This window comes from Pipistrellus kuhlii, unplaced genomic scaffold, assembly GCF_014108245.1.
Source record: "Pipistrellus kuhlii isolate mPipKuh1 unplaced genomic scaffold, mPipKuh1.p scaffold_m20_p_18, whole genome shotgun sequence".
Taxonomy (NCBI): Eukaryota; Metazoa; Chordata; class Mammalia; order Chiroptera; family Vespertilionidae; genus Pipistrellus; species Pipistrellus kuhlii.
This window is the reverse complement of record NW_023425493.1, coordinates 25,439,088-25,458,474: the sequence shown is the minus strand read 5'-3', so window position 1 is coordinate 25,458,474 and position 19,387 is coordinate 25,439,088. Positions and strand designations below refer to the sequence as shown.

Below are 19,387 nucleotides of genomic sequence, written 5' to 3'. Positions count from 1 at the left end.
CTCCTTTGAGGGAAGGAAATGAAGGCCGGGAGCACCACCTGGGCCCAAGGTCAGGGGCGCCTCACCCTGGGCTGCCTCTGGAGACCCCGCGAGGCACTCGGCCCGGCCGGGACGGGGCCCCAGGAGAGCCCTCCCCGGGGAGCGCAGACTCCCCCACGTGCTGTGTGACTCTGGGCCTTGGCTTCCTCGTCTGTGAAACGTGAGGATTTGGTGACATGAGCTCTAGAGCCCCTTCCGGTTTCTCTGCTCAGGCTCTGCTACTCCTCCACCTCCCCGCTCCTCCAGGCCTCTGGCACCCACGGCGAAGAAGGCGAGGTGAGACTCAGGCTCCCCCCGCAGCTGTCACTCAGGGCCAGCCATGCCTTGGGGAGCCACGGCCGGCGACCACCGAGCAACACAGAACCTCCTGAGGTGGACTCTAACCAAGACTTCTGCCCACAGAACTCCTGTAATTCCTGAGTCAGCACAGGGGAGGCTGCAGCCATCAGCACGGCTAGCCCGCCACCATGCAAGCCAGTGCGCCTGCCGGCCTGTCTCTCTCCTCCCCCGCCGCCCCCACACGCCTCCCCCCTGTGCCCCAGAGAAGCCTCTGGAGGCTCCCACACCCCAGGGCCCCAGCCCTGGCTCTGCTCTACAGGAAGCAGCCATCACAGAAGACACTTGTTACACGTTGCCAGGCAACAAAATGCTGCCTGCACACGGCAACCCACCTCTGACACTTCATGGGACTGAAACCAGCAGAGGAGAGGAGCTGCCAGCACAAAGGAGGGGCTGGGACGCAGACTGGAAGAGCCAGACAGCTGCACAGAGTGCCAAACAGCAACCAGATGGGGAGAGACCCTGACGCACGGACAGGAGGGAGGCAGAGAAGGAGCCACGGAGCAGGTCCGCGGGAGTCGAGTCCTCAGAAGGCCTCCTGTTTGTCTTTCGGTCAGATCTGCCCCGTCAGAGCGCAGCTGTGGATGAGGAAGGTGATGGATACGATAACGGTGACCTCGCTCCTCCTGCTAAACACTTGTCTCCGGGCTCCTCCTTCTATCTGATGGATGGTTTTATTAAAAACACCCTCTAGCCATGGCACCGTTCTCCACAGACTTTCCAAGAAACACAGTCCTTCTCTGAAACAAAGATCGCCACTGCCACCCTCATCCTTCACTCCCCCAAGCGCAGGCCATTCGCTCGCTCGTCAGCTTAAGCGGCCGGGGGCTCTGGAGTCTGCGAGTGCTGAGTGGGTCCACGGGCACCGAGTGGGTCCGCGGGAACCAGAGCCAGCCGCGGGGACGCTCAGGCCAGATGACACCCCGGCCGGCCCCACAGGGACCTGGGAGGGAGGTGCGAGGACGCTGGTGGAGGACTCACTCTCTCTCTCTCTCTCTCTCTCTCTCTCTCTCTCCCCGGGCAGGGCCCTGGGCCAGCAGGGAGGTCCTGCCTCCCTCACCTCCATTCCCTCGTTTCTAAAATCCGAAAACGGCTCCTGCCCTGCCCACGTCACAGAGCGCCGAGCCCCAGAGGAGACGCTGCGTCGATGGCAAAGCTGTGGGCTAGGAGACGGTTTTCCTTATTTATTTTTACAAAAATCATCCCTAACCTCCTACAAGTGCTGGCAGCTCCAGGAGATGGCCTGTGACAGGCCTCCCATCTGCCGGGGCCAGCAAGCAAGCAGCACCCTCCCACAAGGCCGAGCAAGCTCCGCCTGCCCTCGGCGTCCGTTTTTCCATCTGCGAAATGGCGATAAGATGGCAAAGGTGCCCTAACCGGTGTGGCTCAGAGGATAGAGCGCCGGCCTGTGGACTGAGGGGTCTCAGGTTCGATCCCGGTCAAGGGCATGTACCTTGGTTGCGGGCACATCCCTAGTAGGGGGTGTGCAGGAAGCAGCTGGTCCATGTTTCTCTCTCATCCATGTTTCTAACTCTCTCTCTCTCTCCCTCCCTCTCTGTAAAAACTCAATAAAATATATTTTTTAAAAAGACTGCAAAGGCGTGGGGAAGGGTGAAGAGGGACAATGGATGCAAGAAGCACTGACATGCGCTTAACACGCGGAGGCTCCTCCTCAGGCTGGAGGTGGTCCTTTCACAGGCTCTCAGGACCCTGGCTCAGCGTCCCCCCGGCCGGCAGGCATCACCGAACTTGGCCGTGGTGACCGCCTGGCAACCTTCGGGAGAGAGCAGTTTAATTTCTGAAATAATGAAAAGCCTCAAGACGCACGTATTCCCCAAGCAAGAGGCAAAGTTTCAATTATAAATGAGAACAAAACAAATGAAGAATGCTGGTAACTAAGTGGGAGCAATTTCATATGTTAAACTTGACAAAATAATTGCAAAGCTATTGCCCAATTAACTGTGTTCACATGTACTTGACTCTGTAAGTAGGAAAATATAGCTGTTTACTTTATTAATTTTGACACACACTTTCTCAGAAAAGGTCCTAGCCGGCCTCTAACCCCGCCCCTCGCCGTAAAGCCGACGTGGCGTTCAAGGAAAGACACCGTTTCCACCTGCATCCCCTGATGGGAAGTGGCTCCCGAGGTAGAATGACTGGTTTCCGCCCTGGCCAGTGTGGCTCAGTTGATTGGGCGCCATCCATGCACTAGAGATTGTCAAACTGAAGGCAAACACCGGCCACGTAAAGGAGACATGCGGCCCCTGAGCCGAGGGTGTGACGTGCTTGCACTAGAGCAGCGATTCTCAACCTCCCTAATGCCACCACCCTTTAATGCAGCTCCCCATGTGGTGGTGACCCCCAACCATAAAATCATTTTCGTTGCTACTTCAGAACTGTCACGTTGCTGCTGTTACCGAATCGTCATGTACATATATATCTGTGTTTCCCGATGGTCTTAGGCGGCCTTGCTAGCAGTTCTCCGCTGCTGTAGAGCTTCAGAATACAGGGAAACACAGATATTTATGTTATGATCGTGTATTGTGCCCCTCCTCCTTCCTTCCAGCGAGCAGGGAGATGCAAGGGCTGGGCTCCAGCGGCCTCGCTGGGCTGGACGCTGGGCTGGACTAGGCAGGAGAAGAAGCTGGGTCCCCAGCCGGCAGGCGGCCTGGGAGGAGGGACCTGGGACCCCCTCCCCCACCCCGAGGCCGCGGAGCTCCGTACCTGCTTTGGACGGACCCTTTTCCAGTCTTTGTTTTTGCAACAAAGAAACTTCTGCTTGGCTTAAGCCACTGCTAGTTTGGGTTTCCTGTCGCTTGCAGCCAAAACACCAAATACTGACTGATAAAATTCCCGAGGAAAAAGAAGGCAAGAACAGAGAAGCAGAGAGGAGCAGGGGCAGCCTCCTGCGGGTGAGCACAGACGTGGTGCACGGGCGCTCTGTGCCCGGGAGCGCGCGGCGCGTGGGCTGGTCGGAGAGTCTGCACGCCACCGCCCGTCTCCCGGGCCACCCCAGCCTCTGGCCCGGCCGGCAGCAATGGCCTCCTCGCTCGCCTCCTCAGTGCTCTGACTCCTTCCAGCTGCTTCTCCACAGACACCAGGTGATCCCCTCTGTCCCAGGCCCTGGGGCACGCACATGCCCGTCCACTGTACTCGCCTCTCATGACCCCACACACCCTGGCCCTCCATCAGCCGGCGTCTCTGGACCCGCTGCTCGCTCCCTCTTCCTGGAGAGCCTTCCCTCTGTGTCTGTAAAAGGCTCGGCTCCCCTTATCCTTCCCGTCTCAGCCGAAACTCTGGAGAGACCTTCTAGAGCTGATGGAGCCCGCAACCCAGGCATGTGTCCTCGGCCGGAATCAAACCTGGGACCCTTTAGTCCGCAGGCCGACACTCTATCCACTGAGCCAAGCGGGCTAGGGCAGGACACGAGTCTCTTGGCACGCCCTGGCAGAGTTCTCTCTGCTCCCCACAGGGCTTAGAACCCTCCGGTGCGCAGGATCCCTCTCCAACCCCACACTCTTTAGAAAAATCATCCGCGGCCATGCTTTTCAACTCCTTCACGGATCGGAAATCACACCCTCGTTTGCTTCGTGACGGAACGGCCTTCCCAGGTAGAGGATAAGCCCCACGAGGAAAGACAAACAAACCCGTAGTTTACTCTCGGAAGCGTATTTAATTCCTAACAATATCGGCCGGCAAGTAGCAGGGCTTAATAACTATTAATAAGACTATTATTACTTCGCGGGCTGTTCGTAATTGCGCACTGCCCCCCGGGGAAGAGGCCAGGCTCACACGCTGGCGGTGGTGCGGTGGAGGGAGCCTCCGTGAGCGTGGTGGCTGGTCTCCAGGGCGGGCGTGCCGAAGGGGATCGCAGGGCCTGGCCGCCGAAGGAAGCAGATGCTGGTGGCGCAGAAGGGGAGGGGCCGGGGGTGGGGGGCAGCCGGCGGAGTAGGGGGACCCTCTCAGTACCCGGTGCTCAGGCCAGCCCGCTGAAGGTCTGCATGGGCTGATGACCACTGCTTCCAGCAGCAGGAAAACTGAGGCTGAAAAATGACCCCCTTCCTCCCAGGCCAGAACCCCCGCCCCTTGCTGAAGCTGGGAGCGGGACATGAGTCTCTCTCTCTCTCTCTTTAGTATATTTATTGATTTCAGAGAGGAAGGGAGAAGGAGAGAGAGAAACATCAGTGGTGAGAGAGAAGCATTGATCGGCGGCCTCCTGCACGCCCTCCTGCCGAGGATTGAGCCCACAACCCAGGCATGTGCCCTCGGCCAGAATCAAACCCGGGACCCTTCAGCCCGCAGGCTGACGCTCTATCCACTGAGCCACGCCGGCTAGGGCAGGACGTGAGTCTCCTGGCACTTGCTGGCAGAGTTCTCTCTGCTCCCCACAGGGCAGAACCCTTCTGTCCTTCATTCAGCCGTGGCTCCTGTGGGCGGTGGGCCATGCGGAGTGGGGGTGCCAGTCCCGCCGCCCCCCGGGGGCTCTGGCTGAGCCGGTCCCTTGCTGTCGTACTGAGGGAAATGTAACAATAGAGCATGTGGCCCTCGCACGAGGGCTGGCAAAGAGCCTAACCTGTCCGGAGCTGGGCCCTGGGCCTCGGCCCCCAACTCCCAGGCCATGGTGCCTGCTCTGGGAGAGCCGTTACCTTCCCGTGGGCCCAGACCCCTCCCGGGCCCCTCACCTTCCTGTGGGCCCGCGCCTTCCTGCAGTGAAAGGAGAACAATGCTGAGAAAACAGGAAGTTGCCTAACACTTGGGCACCTTGTCCACTTTGTGTGACACCGGGGACCAGGGAGGCGGGTGGGCAGGGTCCTGTGAGGACGTGTGGAAGGACTAGAGACCATTCGTTTGGAGACGAGAAAACCTGTCCTCAAACGTCTGGGGGCGAGGGGACCCCAGCCTGCTCCCCTGGGCGCTCACCGCACGCCACGGCTTTACCCCGTGCTAAGGGCTTTCTGTGTATGGGCCCGTTTCCCGGCGTCCGGAGGCCGGCTGGCCCGGGGCACCTGCCGGGAAGAGCGTGGTGAGACCCCACGTCCATACGTGCCTCGATGGCCATGGCTGACCCGCCAGCCCACGTGGCGGCCCCTCACCTACCAGAACGGTCTCCCCAGGCCTGGTCCAGCCTGCGGGGGGCGTGGTGAGCAGGCTGCTCCCATGAGCCTCTTGGGAGATGCAATGGCCTGGCATGCTAGGTTCCCCGGGCCCCCAGTCTCAAACCGCCCCGAAACTACGGCTGTGCCTACACTCCTGGGCAGGGCACAGAGCAGGTCGGAGGCCTCTGGGCAGCGGAGTGTGTGTGTGTGTGGGGGGGTAACTCAGTGAGGTGCCATCGGGTGTGGCATACTCTCGCCCACACCCCCTCCCGCCAAGCATCGGATGAAGGAGTTGAGACTAAATGGGAGGAGAAAGGCTTGTGAAACAAACCCTTCAGCGGCTGGGCCGTGAGCGGTGGGAGTGCAGGCTCCACACCAGCCAGGGCGGTTAGAAGGATCCCACGCGAGACAGCCCAGGCCCGCGGTGGGCAAACCGTGGCTCGCGAGCCACATGCGGCTCTCTGGCCCCTTGAGCGTGGCTCTTCCACAAAATACCACGGCCTGGGCGAGTCTATGTTGAAGAAGTGGCATGAGAAGAAGCTTAAGTTTAAAGACTGTGGCTCTCCAAAGAAATTCCAGTCGTTGTCCTGCTGAAATTCCAGTCGTTGTCCTGTTGATGTTGGCTCTGTGGACGAATGAGTTTGCCGACCACGGGCCCGGGCCACCAGACACGTGAGAAGACCTGCAGGGGAAGGTCGAGTCTCCTGCTGCCCTGGAGATGCACGGAGCAACGGGATCACCTGGTGCAAACACAACATCCCAGCGCTGACCTCAGCGGACTTCCTGCCTTGACCAGCGTCCACCATAAATAGATGTGGCCGGTGTGGCGACAGGAACCGCTCCCTTTTCCTTAGCTCAGCGCTCCCCCAGGGCCCCACCTCGTAGGACTGTGGCACTGCCCCTCGCCGTGGGGCAGCCCTGCCCGCTGGCCCCCGGGATGGGAAGTCAGCCCCTAGGCCCTCAGGCATCCGTGGAAAGAGTCAGGCAGCTTCTCTGCGCTCCCCCCCAGCATGGCCTGTGGCTGGGTACCACCCTGGGCAGGTGGGAGGACGGGGACTAGGTTTCTGACTCTCCCCTACTGGAGATGCATCATGCTGAAGCGTCTGGACCGAAATTGGTTGTTGCGTTAGACTCGCTCCCTGGAAGAATTACTGGGCTCAAGCCTCAGACTTGGGCGGGTTGGCATGGCCAACGGGTGAGGTTTCCCAGGCAGGTGGTGCTGGTTTCCTTCCTCCGACGATGGGAGAACCCCCCCAGCACACACCAGCATCATACAACCTTGGGAGCCGTGAGTTATATTTATTGGCATTTTGGTCAGTCCCAGAGGAGAAAAGTCACCCTCCTTGCCGTTTTAACTTGTACTCCTTTGATTAGCGAGGCTAAGCGTATGTTTCATTTTCCGTTTTTTGTTGTTGTTGTTGCTAAGCTTCATCTGAAGATAACTTTTCCATTGATTTTTTTTTTTTTTAAGAGAGTAGAAGGGAGTGGGGGAGAGAGAGAGAAGCATCCATCGGAGAGATTGGTTGCTCTCTTCCTGCACGGAGCCCATACCAGGCTGGGGATGAATCTGCAACCGAGGTTCCTGCCCTTGACCAGGAACTGAACCAGAGGCCCTTCAGTGAACAGGCTGGCGCTCTAACCACTGGGCACATTGGCCAGGGCTTTGTTTTATGGCCTTTTCGTATTTCTTCCATCGTGGCTGTCTATTTTTAGCCTTTTCCTTCCCCCCTCCCCGCCCCCCGAAAAGCTGAGTTTTTCTGATTGGTGTCTAAGACAGCTTTGTATAATAGGAATATTTACCTCTTGTCATGTTTGCAGCAAATAGTTTTCCTGGTGTATCATCTACTTGTTAAATAAGTTTGTATTTCTGGAGAGAAAGCTAAAATTGTATATACGATGGTATCAAAAAGGCTTCTCCTTTTTTGTTTGTTTGTTTTTTCTCTTCTGACATTTTATGCTTACCCACCTCAGAACTGATTAAATATTCACTTTGTTTACAGAGCTCGTTCACAGTTATTCTTTCATATCTGACTCCAACTGGAATTTATTTTGGTGGCTGGTGAGAGGTGGGGCTCTAATTTGATTTTTTTAATATATTTCATTGATTTTATACAGAGAGGAAGGGAGAGAGATAGAAAGTCAGAAACATCGATGAGAGAGAGTCATCGATCAGCTGCCTCTTGCACACCCCCTACTGGGGACGTGCCCGCAACCAAGGTACATGCCCTTGACCGGAATCGAACCTGGGACCCTTCAGTCCCCAAGCCGACGCTCTATCCATTGAGCCAAACCAGTCCCGGCTCTAATTTGATTTTTAACCCAAATATCCTACCTCCCCATTAACCTTTATTGAATCATCTATTGCTTCCTCATTGGTTTGCTTCCTCATATCTCGGGTTCTTACATACCAGGGTTTATTTCAGAGTTCTCCATGAGGTCTCATTGATCTGCCATTGATCTGCCATTACTGAGTTTTCAGTAGTGCCACAGGGACTTCATTACTTGAGTTTTATAGCACATTTTAATATCAAGTAGATCAAGTTCCCCTTGGTGTTCTTCTCTTTAAAAAAATAAAAAGTAAATAAAAATAAATAAAGAGTGAAGTGCGCTGGCTGGTGTGGCTCAGTTGGTTGAGCACTGTCCCAAGCACTGAGAGGTCACCGGTTTGGTTCCCAGTCAGAGCTCATGCCTGGGTTTCAGTCGCTATCCCCAGAAGGGGACATGCAGGAGGCAGCCAATCAGAGTTTCCATCTCTCCCTTCCTCTTTGTCTAAAATCAGGAAAAACATATTTTCAGGAAACACACAAAGTGCTCTTCCCCCTTAAAATTTCTAATATTGTCCATGTTTCCTTTTTTTCTTGACTAGATTTATTAGACATCGGTATGGTTTAGATTTATAATTTCTGTTCTTCTGTTTTTAAATCCATCAATTCCTGTCTTTGTGTTATAAAATTAATCTGCTCTCCTAAAGTTTGCTTAGTTCTTTTAATGGATTCAATGTATTGTCATGCCTTTTTTTTTTTTTTTAACTGAAAAACTTGAAGGATATTTTCCATCTGAATACAACTTTGGTCATACCCTAAGTTTTGACATACAGAGTTGTCATTGTAATCTTTTTTTTTTTTTTCCTTTCTAAATACATTTTTATTGATTTCAGAGAGAAAGGGAGAGAGACTGAGAGAAGCATCAATGATGAGAGAATCAGCTGCCTCCTGTATGCCCCCTACTGGGGGGTCAAGAGGCCAAGACTCGGGCACATACCCTGACTGGGAATCAAACCAATGGAACCTTGACCTTGTGGTTCCATTGAGCCACACCAGTTGGGCTCCTTGTAATCTTTTAAATAGTAGTTTGAATAATTCTCTTTTGACCACGTTGTAATTGAGGAGATTGCTTTAAAAATTCCCCTCAAATTTTTTTTTTTTAGATAGAGTGTTATGGTCTTATACCGTGTTTCCCCAAAAATAAGATATCCTCCGAAAATAAGACCTACTTACAGGTTTCCTTCTGAGTGAAATATAAGGCATACCCCTGAAAATAAGGCCCCCCTAAGCTCTGTCTCAGAATGCTATTGCTAAACATGAGAGATTTGGTCCACTGACTCTGAAAGAAATGGAGTCACAAGAAATTCACCAGGAAATTCAGGAATTGGATTGTTATGATGATGTTCCAGAAGATGATGACATGATTGTCATTGAATAAATGAGTAAATTCTTGATACTGTAGGATTCACAGTTTGTCTGGTTTGTGTTGACAACTACCATACTACTGTACCGTATACAGGTAATAAATTTCCTTTATTTTCATTTAACAATAAATGTGTACCGTATTCTTCTTCATGGAAAAATTAGACATTCTCTGAAAATAAGACCTAGCGCATCTTTGGGAGCAAAAATTAATATAAGACACTGTCTTATTTTTGGGGAAACAGGGGTTAGGGTTAGGGTTAGGGTTAGGGTTAGGGTTAGGGAATATATCTGAGTAGTTAGAGAATATATCTGAACTTTTTTCTGATGTTTTGAAAGGTGTGGCTAAGCAGTGAACTAACTTAGGTCAGTGTTCCATGGGTGCTTAAAAAGGAGATGTACAATATTATTTCCTTATAGGTCACCAAGTTCAATATTTATCAGTTAATTAAAACATTTTATAATTCAGATTCTCAACCTCCTTATTTATTCTTCCATAAAAGTTTGAAGCTTTACTGTTTAGTCTTTTTTATTTCTACTAAAATGGTTCCTTTGGATCCTTTAATGGCTTTTTGCTTTGAATTCAAGTTGATTTAAAATGGTGATTTCTACTCAGTTTCCCTTACCTAATAAATCTTTGTTATTCGTTTATTTTTCTTGGTTCTTCCAGGTAGGCTACCTCTTTGGTAAACAGCATGGAATTAAATTTTGCTTTTAAGACCTATTTAAGTAAGAGGCATTGCCTTTTAATGGGAGGAAAACTCAATTTTGCTGATGGTTATAAATGCTAAGTTTGGTCTCTCCCATTGTTCTGTGCATTCTGTTTTCAAACTCTTCCTTCCTGCTTCCTTTATTTTTCTGTCTCATGTTTGTGTGTCTCATCCAGCGATGTGGAAAGCACACGTTCACAGGGTAGGTAAAGGCGAGGCTCTCAGTCTGGGTGCTGGGGGCTCAGGTCTGCCGCATCCTGGCTCTGTGGCCCAAAGCACATTGCTTCACCCCCCTGTGCCTCAGTTTCCCCACCTGTGGGATGGAGATAGTAACAACCCCTGTACCTCACAGAGCTGTGTTACGGATTAAGTGAACTGACACCGGGCTGGCGCTATTGTTATCCATAGTGTTATACTTTAAAAATTCTACCTGTGGTCACCTTTAGGTTTAAAAGTGATTCCAGTTATATTGCTGTAATTATTAAAATCTAGGGATAGGGCTATTTAAATTCTCTTCTGCCTGAAATGAGGGCTTTAGCATGCTTTTACGAATTCTTTCTTTTTTTCTTTTTTCTTTTTAATATGTTTTTATTGATTTTTTACAGAGAGGAAGGGAGAGAGAGAGAGAGCTAGAAACGTCAATGAGAGAGAAACATAGACCAGCTGCCTCTTGCACACCCCCTACTGCAGATGTGCCCGCGACCAAGGTACATGCCCTTGACCAGAATCGAACCTGGGACCTTTCAGTCCGCAGGCAGACGCTCTATCCACTGAGCCAAACCTTGCTTTCGGCTTACAAATCCTTTCTAACCTTCTCTCTCAACTCTTTAATTGGAGGGTTTGCAACCTTCTAATTACTATGGAATTATTGTTTTTATTTCATGCTGTTACTCTTTCCAGAATCTGCTTTCTCTAGAATTTGGTTTTGCCACCATGCTCAGATGTTGTCTGGGTTGTGTTACCTGATTCCAGCGCTGCCCACCTGTCTCTCTTGCACCCTGTTCCCCTCTGGAGACCTTAATGGGGAGTCATTCCTCGGCTGGTGGGCAAGCTTCCCAACAGTGTACGTAGGTTGTTCACCTTCTGAGTCCACGCAACGCCAAGAATGACAGTTGTTTTGTTTGTTTTCTTGTTTCCTCGTGTAAATGGCAGTAAATCTCTAATGTCTCCTGGGACTTAGGTTCCTGAGGAAAAGTCTGCATTGTGTTGCCTGCGTGCTTCCAGATTGCTTAACCTGATGATTCAGTCAATTTTCCAGACACACACCCCCCTCCATTCTAACTGGATACGGAAAGCCTCTCTGATCTGCCTGATCTTCACCTCCCCGCTCCCCTCAGCTGGCCAGTCCTGGAAACCTTTTCTTCATGCATGTCCTGGATGCTTTTATCCAAATCATTCTGGTTTCTTCCTCCCAAAATAACTCCGATTCTTGGATTGGGTCTTCATTCGAGAGCCTTCATCCGCCCTCTTCCCTCCCGTCTCTGTCTTCTACCTTCAGAGAGAGCTTTGGAGTTGGTCCTGCACGTCCCACGTTCTTTTTTTTTTTTTTTTATTTTTATTGATTTATTACAGAGAGGAAGGGAGAGGGATAGAGAGCTAGAAACATCGATGAGAGAGAAACATCCATCAGCTGCCTCCTGCACGCCCCCTACTGGGGATGTGCCCACAAGCAAGGTACATGCCCTTGACTGGAATTGAACCCAGGACCTTTCAGTCCGCAGGCCTACGTTCTATCCACTGAGCCAAACCGGCCAGGGTCACATCCCACGTTCTTGAAAGCTCAGTGCCCCCGATGTGGGTCTTCTTTTCGCTGGAACAATGTTAGTTTCCTGGAGCCCCGTTCTTGTGTGAGAGCCCCCGCCCGTCTCCATCGCACGCTTCCTCTCACACCCCCCGCCCGTCTCCATCGCAGAGACCACCCTTTCAAAAGGCGACTCGCTGACACGGCATCTCCATAGCAACCGTCGGTGCGTGGGTACACAACCCGGCTGCAGGCTGAGGGCAGGTGCACCGGCCCTGCCCGGGTGCTGGCGGGAGCCATCCGGGAACCCGCCGGGCTGCAGTGTGGCTGGACCATCTTCGGAGAGTGCCTGCTGGTCCTCATAAGATACCTGCTTCTGCACCTCCAGGGTGGTTTTCCCCTTTCCCAACGCTGCACGTGGGTTTCCAAAGCCTCATGAGGATCCCTCCCCTCAGGTCCTCTCTCCCTTCCTCACCTTCCTCCATCCCCCCCGCCGTGAAACTCATCTTGGAATTAGCGGATCTGTCCGGAGCTGGCTCGGGGCAGCAGGATTGCCTCAGGCAGCTCCTCTGCCCCTCAGGGTGCTGACTTCTTTCTCTAACCAGAGGGCAGGGATTCTGGGCCTAGCAGGCTTCAGCCGATGCGGCAGAATACAATCCTCATGAACCAGTCCCCTGACCCCCCAAACCAGTAGTGTGCGACCTTTAAAACCACAGATTCCGCCAAAACCGGTTTGGCTCAGTGGATAGAGCGTCGGCCTGCGGACTGAAGGGTCCCGGGTTCGATTCCGGTCAAGGGCATGTACCTTGGTTGCGGGCACATCCCCAGTGTGGGGGTGTGCAAGAGGCAGCTGATCGATGATTCTCTCTCATCGATGTTACTCTCTATCCCTCTCTCTTCCTCTCTGTAAAAAAAAATAAAAATAAAAATAAAAAAATCAATAAAAAAAATATTTTTTAAATATCACAGATTCCTACCAGTCCCATTTTTTGAGCGTGCACTCTCCCCCTGCCACATGTATGTTCGTCACCCATTCCACCCACGTATTGCTGGTCTACCTGCACGTTAAAATATTGGCAGTGCTGGTTTTTTAGGTAAAAATAACTGTAACTATGAGTTCCGATCATTCCCTCCCCTTCTGCGGTCCCCGCCCCTGGTCCACCTTGGAGGTCGAGCCTCCGACACAAGAGGCCGTGAGAAACGACAGTCCTCAGCCCCTGGCTCTGGGGACTCATCTCACAAGCCCTGCTGGGGGGCTCCCCCCCCCCCCATTCCGTGTGCTGCACCCGTAGATGGTCTCCCTCCCGCTTCCCGGGGGGTGGAGGCCCTGCTGGAGGCGGGAGGAGCTTGTGGGAGGAGGGGGGCTCTGTGGTTGGTGCCGAGCGGGGAGTCTGAGATGGAGGCCTTACGGCAGGGGCGGTGGGCCCCTGACTGTTTCTCTCCCGATCCAGGGGCCAGGTCTCCAGGATCAGACTTCTCCTTCGAATGCGGATATCCAGGAAAGGATGGACACTCATCACCGCATCCCCAGGGACCCGGTGGCAGGCGAGAGAGCCGGAGACAGCACCCATGCACAGCTTCAAGCCCCCGCGGGGGACAGCCCCCGGGGAACCCGTTCCAGAGGCTGTGAGGCCATTTACAAAGCGGGCTCAGCCACGTCACCGTGTCCGGGGAGGCCCCCGGCTCCTCCGGGGGATACACAGCACCGGAGCCGGCCGGCCTGTCCTCGGGGCGGCCCGGAGGGCGCTCCCGCACCTGCCGCCTCGGGGCCGGGCCGGCCGGCCGGGTCCCTCCACCAGCGAGGCGGCTCCGGGTGGCAGTGTTAAATGGGGAGGTTCCTCAGATGGGCCCTGGGCGGCCTGTGGAGGCGGGCAGGCGGCCGGGAGGATCCGGAGCTCCCTGGCTGTCAGGCCTCGGAAGCCATGATGTAATGCCTCGCTGGGGTCCAAGCAAAACAAGCCTCTGTTGTCAGCGCCTTCCCAGCAACCAGCTGCTGCCCTCCCCGGGCGGGCTGTTCTGGGTAATCGCGAAGTCCCCTCCCTTCCTGGAAGGAGGAACTGTGCAAAACCTTTATCATGGCATCAAAGCCGGCCCAAGAAATATCTTTCAAAAGGCGACTCGCTGACACGGCATCTCCATAGCAACCGTCCGAGCGTGGGTACACAACCCGGCTGCAGGCTGAGGGCAGGTGCACCGGCCCTGCCCGGGTGCCGGCGGGAGCCATCCGGGAACCCGCCGGGCTGCAGTGTGACCTTGGGCACGTCCTTTACCGCCTCCGAAGCCGCAGGGGACAGGATGGTGATCAGATCAGGCTGAGAGGGATGGAGGTCATGCGGCCCACATCACCCCCGAGCCCCAGTCCCATGCGCTGGTCCCCCAGGGCAGCCCCTCTTCCCGTCTCTGTCCGGCCTCGGGTTGGTAAGTTCCTGTCGCCAGGTTCCTGCCCATCTGGCTCATTCTCTGACATTGGGAAAGGACAAAGGTCATGGAAGCTTGACTCTAAAGGAACCTGTCTGGTCTTTTTAAGAGAAGCAGTACAACTATATGCACTGATGAATGAAGGGTGACGACCAGGACCCATGCCAATCACACAGGAGGTCTGAGCAAGCCGACATAGCAAAAATGACCTCTCAAGTGAGTATATCTCCCTTTTATCTCAAGATCCTCACACTAGTGAATAAAGACGGGATATGCAAATTGACCATCACTCCTCAACAAAGATGGCGGCACCCACAGACAATAAGGAGGGAATATGCAAATTGATGTGACAAAGATGGCGGCAGCGGGGTCAGGACGTTCCGCCCCGCCCCGGCCTCTCCGGGCCTCTGGGCAGCGTGTGCATGCAGGCGCGGAGCCGCTGGGGCAGGACAGGGCGCCTGCTATAGGGAGAGGCGAGGGGAAAGGGGGGAGGGAGCTACAGGAGGGCAGCAGGGCCAGAGAAAAGGCCGAAGTCGGCCTGGCCAGAGCGAAAGCCGGGATCCTGGGTGCCGGAGAGAAGCCGGTGCTGGCAGCCCGGGGAGGAAGGCCTACTCTCGCACGAATCCTCGTGCGCCGGGCCTCTGGTTTTAAAAGAAGAACATTAAAGCCAGAGATGCTACGTGACGTTCCAAAGGACTTGCAACTACTTAGAAACAGGTTTCTAACCCCGGTGACAGACGCAACATGAGAGCTCAGGTGAAAACAAACACGCAGGGTCGGCCTGACACGGGGAGGGGCCACCAGGAGCCAGCCCTCCCCGTGACCTCGGTGGCAGCTGCTCGGAAGGGCTGTCAGAGCCCCGATCTATCAGGCCTCATGCCCCTTCTCTCCCACCAGCTGCTCCCCCGCGTCCCTGTCCAGCCACCAGCCTCCTGAAAGCAGTGTTTCCCACAGCGTGTTCTGCCAGGTCAGGGCTTCTCACACTGCACGGCGCATCCAGATCGCCCGGTGAACGGGTTAACATGCAGATTCCACTCAGTGCTTCTGAGGGGAGGCCTGAGACTCTGCATCCTCACAAGCTCCCAGGGCCGCCACCACCGCCGATCTGTGGCCCAAACCTTTGCGTCGGGACGCATCCACAGCGTCACACGTTGAAACAGGTTCCTGGGCAAATAACTTTTGAGACAACCCGAGCTACACAGCATCAAACCAGTTTCCTGGCTGCAGGACGTCTCAGAGCCTTCAAAACGTGAGCACCCTCCCTCTCCGACGGGAAGAGATAAATTCAGAAGTGGCCGTATGACACCCGAGGAAGGCTAAGGGTGCCACCGGAGCATGCCCATACACACTCTGGTTTGCCAAGAGGCAGCAGCGAATGCGTCCTACCGTCCATGCCTTCCCCCCCTCCCCCATGCTCACCTCTGCTGCAAGATTTCCACGTTGCAGCTCGAATTCCGCCTGGCCAGGCCCTCCCCTTGCCCATTTTCTCCCTCGAGGTGAGGTGTGTGGGCACCTGCCCACGTCTGTCCTCCCCTGGGCTACACATCCTGGCCCCCTGCTGCTCCTCCTCCCCCCTCCCTCCCCCCCCCCCCCCCCCCTCCCCCCCCCCCCCCCTCCCGCTGAGGGCTCCGTGCTGGGGGGGGACAGGGGCAGGGGGCAGAGCCCGGCGCCCGGGTTACCTCTCGCAGACGCGCACGGTCCAGGCGGCGATGATCCACAGCGAGATGCTGAAGACCAGCAGCACGGTGCCGGGGCAGATGGTCATGAGCGTCTTCATGACGAAGCGCGTGTTGAAGTTGATCTTGTTGAGCGCGCCGATGCTGCGGGAGGAGGCGTCGGTGAAGAGCTTGCTGTGCAGCAGCATGACGCGCGCGATCAGGTAGAGGCGCAGGAACATGGGGATGGACAGGATGATGTCCACGTCGGCCTCCGTCTGCGAGGGCGCGTAGGAGAAGGCCAGGCGGGCCGTCCAGAAGAACTTGTACTCGCCGGGGATGGGGTGGATGGCGCACACCAGCATCTCCAGGCTGACGTAGAGGATGCGCTCGTAGGTCATGGCTATCCGCCAGTCGTCCGCGCCGTTGTCGATCACGAAGAGCTGCGGGGGGCGGGGAGCCCGTTAGTGAGTGCGGCCAGGCAGACAGAGCCCCCGGAGACGGGGTGTGTGTGTGTTTGTGTGTGTGTGTGTGTGTGTGTGTGTGCGAGGGAGGACGGGGCAGCTGCCCTCTCCGGAGCCCTCGCTAGGGGGGTGAGCGCCCTGATCGGGGCGTGGGGAGACCTGGCTGAGAAATGCCTCCATTTACCGAAACCGGTTTGGCTCAGTGGATAGAGCATCGGTCTGCGGGCTGAAAGGTCCCGGGTTTGATTCCGGTCAAGGGCATGTACGTTGGTTGCGGGCAAATCCCCAGTGGGGGGTATGAAGGAGGATTCTCCAGGCACCCTGGAATTATAGCTGTGGCACATGGTCGTGTGACAGGTGTTCTCTCTCTCTCTCTCTCTCTCTCTGTCTCTCTCTCTCTCTCTCTCTCTCTCCCCCCTTCCCTCCCTCCCTCTCATCTGCTGGGCCCTTCTATCTGCTCCTCCACCTCAGCCAGACCAGGTCTGAATGCTTCCCTTTCAGAGTTTCTCACAGCGCCCTGTGGGGGCCAACCCTAAACGGCCACCTGTCCGGTCACCTGTGGACAGGTCAGTTCAGTGGGAGTTCAGGAGCCCACGGGGCATTGCTCCAGGGCCTGGGACAGGCCGCCTGGACAGGGAGATGACTCTCCCGGAGCCCCCAGTGCCACCCTGATGGAGGCTGAGCCCAGACCCATCTGCCTGGCGCTTCCCACGGAGGCACACGGATGCCCGCCTCGCTCTCCTCCTTCCCCTCGCACATCCGTTTGGAGTTGATTCATTGGATTCCCTCGTCCCCCCCCCTCCCCCCAATTCCGTTTTGAAAGCCTGTACCCTTTCGGGTTCTTTATGTAAGCAATTTCTTTAATTAAAATGTTCTTGGCTATTAGGGGAGATGCCGCTTAGACGCTGTGACCAATCTGAAAAACTTCCATTCTTGTGCAGCTACGGATTTTTTTTTTTTTAATTACAGGAGAGAAAATGGAAAAGGCCTTTTGTGTTCTCTATTGTTCTCTCTCTGTGAGAGGAGAACTCCAGGGAGCAGTTCCATCATTAATATACATGTCTATGTGTGTGTATGTGTGTGTGCAGAAGAAAATCAAAAGGAAAAAAAAAGTTAAAGATTTTCTAGAAACCCAGTAACAATATATTTATTTTTTTCAAACTCCCTGGAGCATATATTCTGCATGTACACGATTACTACAGTGGTTCCCATGGAAACGACATCAAAAGCCCTGTAATACCTAATTAGGTTTCCCCAAGGACAGGAGCTGATTGCCAGTGATGCAACAAACTCCTGGGTTTGCAGCAATGGTTAGCGTGAGGTTTCCAGTCAGCAAACGCGCCTGGGACCGGCTGAGAAAATGGGGAATGTGGGGAGAAGCAAAGATAGAAAAAGGTCCCCCTAAAAAAGACGATGATTCTATTGCTGTCACAAAGGAGATGATGATTCTACCGCTAAGACTCAGAGGCCCGGGGTCCAGGCTGGCCAGCTGTGTGACTTTCTAAACGTGCTTTTATTTTTTCATATATTTTTGTATTGATTTCAGAGAGGAAGGGAGAGGGAGAAAGAGATAGAAACATCAGTGATGCGAGAGAATCATGGATCGGCTGCCTCCTGCCCGCCCGCACACTAGGTATCGAGCCCGCAACCCGGGAATCGAACCGTGACTTCCTGGTACATAGGTTGACCTATGAGAACCAAACCGTGTCACTCCCCTCCTGAGAGCCGTTCCGTGGCTCCCTGGAGCATTCAGATCAAGTCCAACCTCCTGACGGTACTTGGCGGAAGGGCCTTTTATCAACAGCCCCCTCCGCCACCTCCACCGCCACTGGCATCTCCTTACAGCCAAGCCCGGCCACGCCTGACCCCGGACTCCTGTCCCTGGAGTGTGTACGAGCTGTTCTCTCTGCTCAGCTCCTTCGCAGGGAGCTCCTCACTCTGGAAGATCCAGATCAAGCATCTCCCTTTCACACATCGTAGCTGGCCTCTTCCCAGCCCCTGACAGGGCTGAGCGTCTCCTTGGGGATTCCCTGTCCCTGCGCCATCACAGAGCCAGGGATTGACTTTGTGGACGTGCATAGTGAGTGCCTGTGTGAGGGAAGGGGGCCAGCCAAAACCGGTTTGGCTCAGTGGATAGAGCATCGGCCTGTGGACTGAAGGGTCCCGGGTTCGATTCCGGTCAAGGGCATGTACCTTGGTTGCAGGCACATCCGCAGTAGGGGGTGTGCAAGAGGCAGCTGATCGGTGATCCTCTCTCATCGATGTTTCTAACTCTCTATCCCTCTCCCTTCCTCTCTGTGAAAAATCAGTAAAATATACTTAAAAAAAAAAGAGTGGTCGGATGGCCAGGAGGTCTGGAGTGCTAGCCCCCGTTTCAGGGGAGGCGGGGAGGGAGCAGGTGGCCTCTCCATCAGACACGAGGGGGTACCAGCCTCCCGGGTAGCAGGCCCTGCGCTGTATGCTTTGCAGGCATCGTCTCATTTGGCCTTAATCGGGGCTGTCAGGGGGTATGTTATTCCCATTACACAGATAGAGAGACTGAGCCTCCAAGGGATCAAGCAATTTGCTGAAGGCCATACAATGAGTAAGGGGCAGGCTCTGAAGCCGGGGAAGATTGTGTGTCAGAGTCCACGGTCCTGACCCCTGTGTCCCGGTCCCAGGCTGTGCGAGGCGGTTTGCCCGCCTCAGGCCGGGCCGGGGGTGGGTGTTTCCGGGTGTCGAGGGGCCGTGGCAGGTCGGGCAGGTGTGGGCACCTGCTAAGTCTTAGGGGAGAAGAACTGTTTTCCCAACAGGAAGTGTCTGGCACGTCTTGACTTTGTTTTGACACGACGGGTCCTGCTGAGTGTTTGTGGGTTACAGTGTGGCCAGACCCCTGCCCCACTGGACCTCCAGCCTGCTTGCCGCTGCAGAGGGGTTCTAGAACTTTCGGCAACCAACATTAAGGAGGTTTCCGGATCTTGCAACAACCTGGGGTGTGAAGAACCAGGTCCGGACCAGGTGTTAGTGGTGGGTGGGGACTATCGGCTGCTCTCCCGCTGACTGAAGTGGCCTTCAGCTCATGCTCAAGACCGGCGGACACCCTCCGAGGAGCTCCGGCCCGCAGCTGCATCGGCCCCCTGGCTGTTCCACCCGCGGCGTGGTCCAAAGCGCCTTCTGTACAGGAACCCTCCCACGGTGGTCTCCCGGCTTCCTGGATGAACCCACGTCCCCAGCACCGCACGGCAGGTGAGCGGTGGTGA

General features: G+C 54.8%; 1 protein-coding gene across 2 annotated transcripts in view; it reads right to left on the bottom strand.

Annotated features, from left to right (window-relative positions):
- Positions 1 to 19,387, bottom strand: part of KCNN3 (potassium calcium-activated channel subfamily N member 3) — a 111,552-nt gene that overhangs the window by 35,159 nt on the left and 57,006 nt on the right. For both annotated transcript variants that reach the window (XR_006741986.1, XM_045583341.1), the window contains exon 3: positions 15,709 to 16,127. Coding sequence is in view for 1 of the 2 variants with exons in the window: in XM_045583341.1 (XP_045439297.1) it covers positions 15,709 to 16,127 (419 nt within the window). In the remaining variant the exon portion in view is untranslated. The remainder of the gene's footprint in view (positions 1 to 15,708; positions 16,128 to 19,387) is intronic.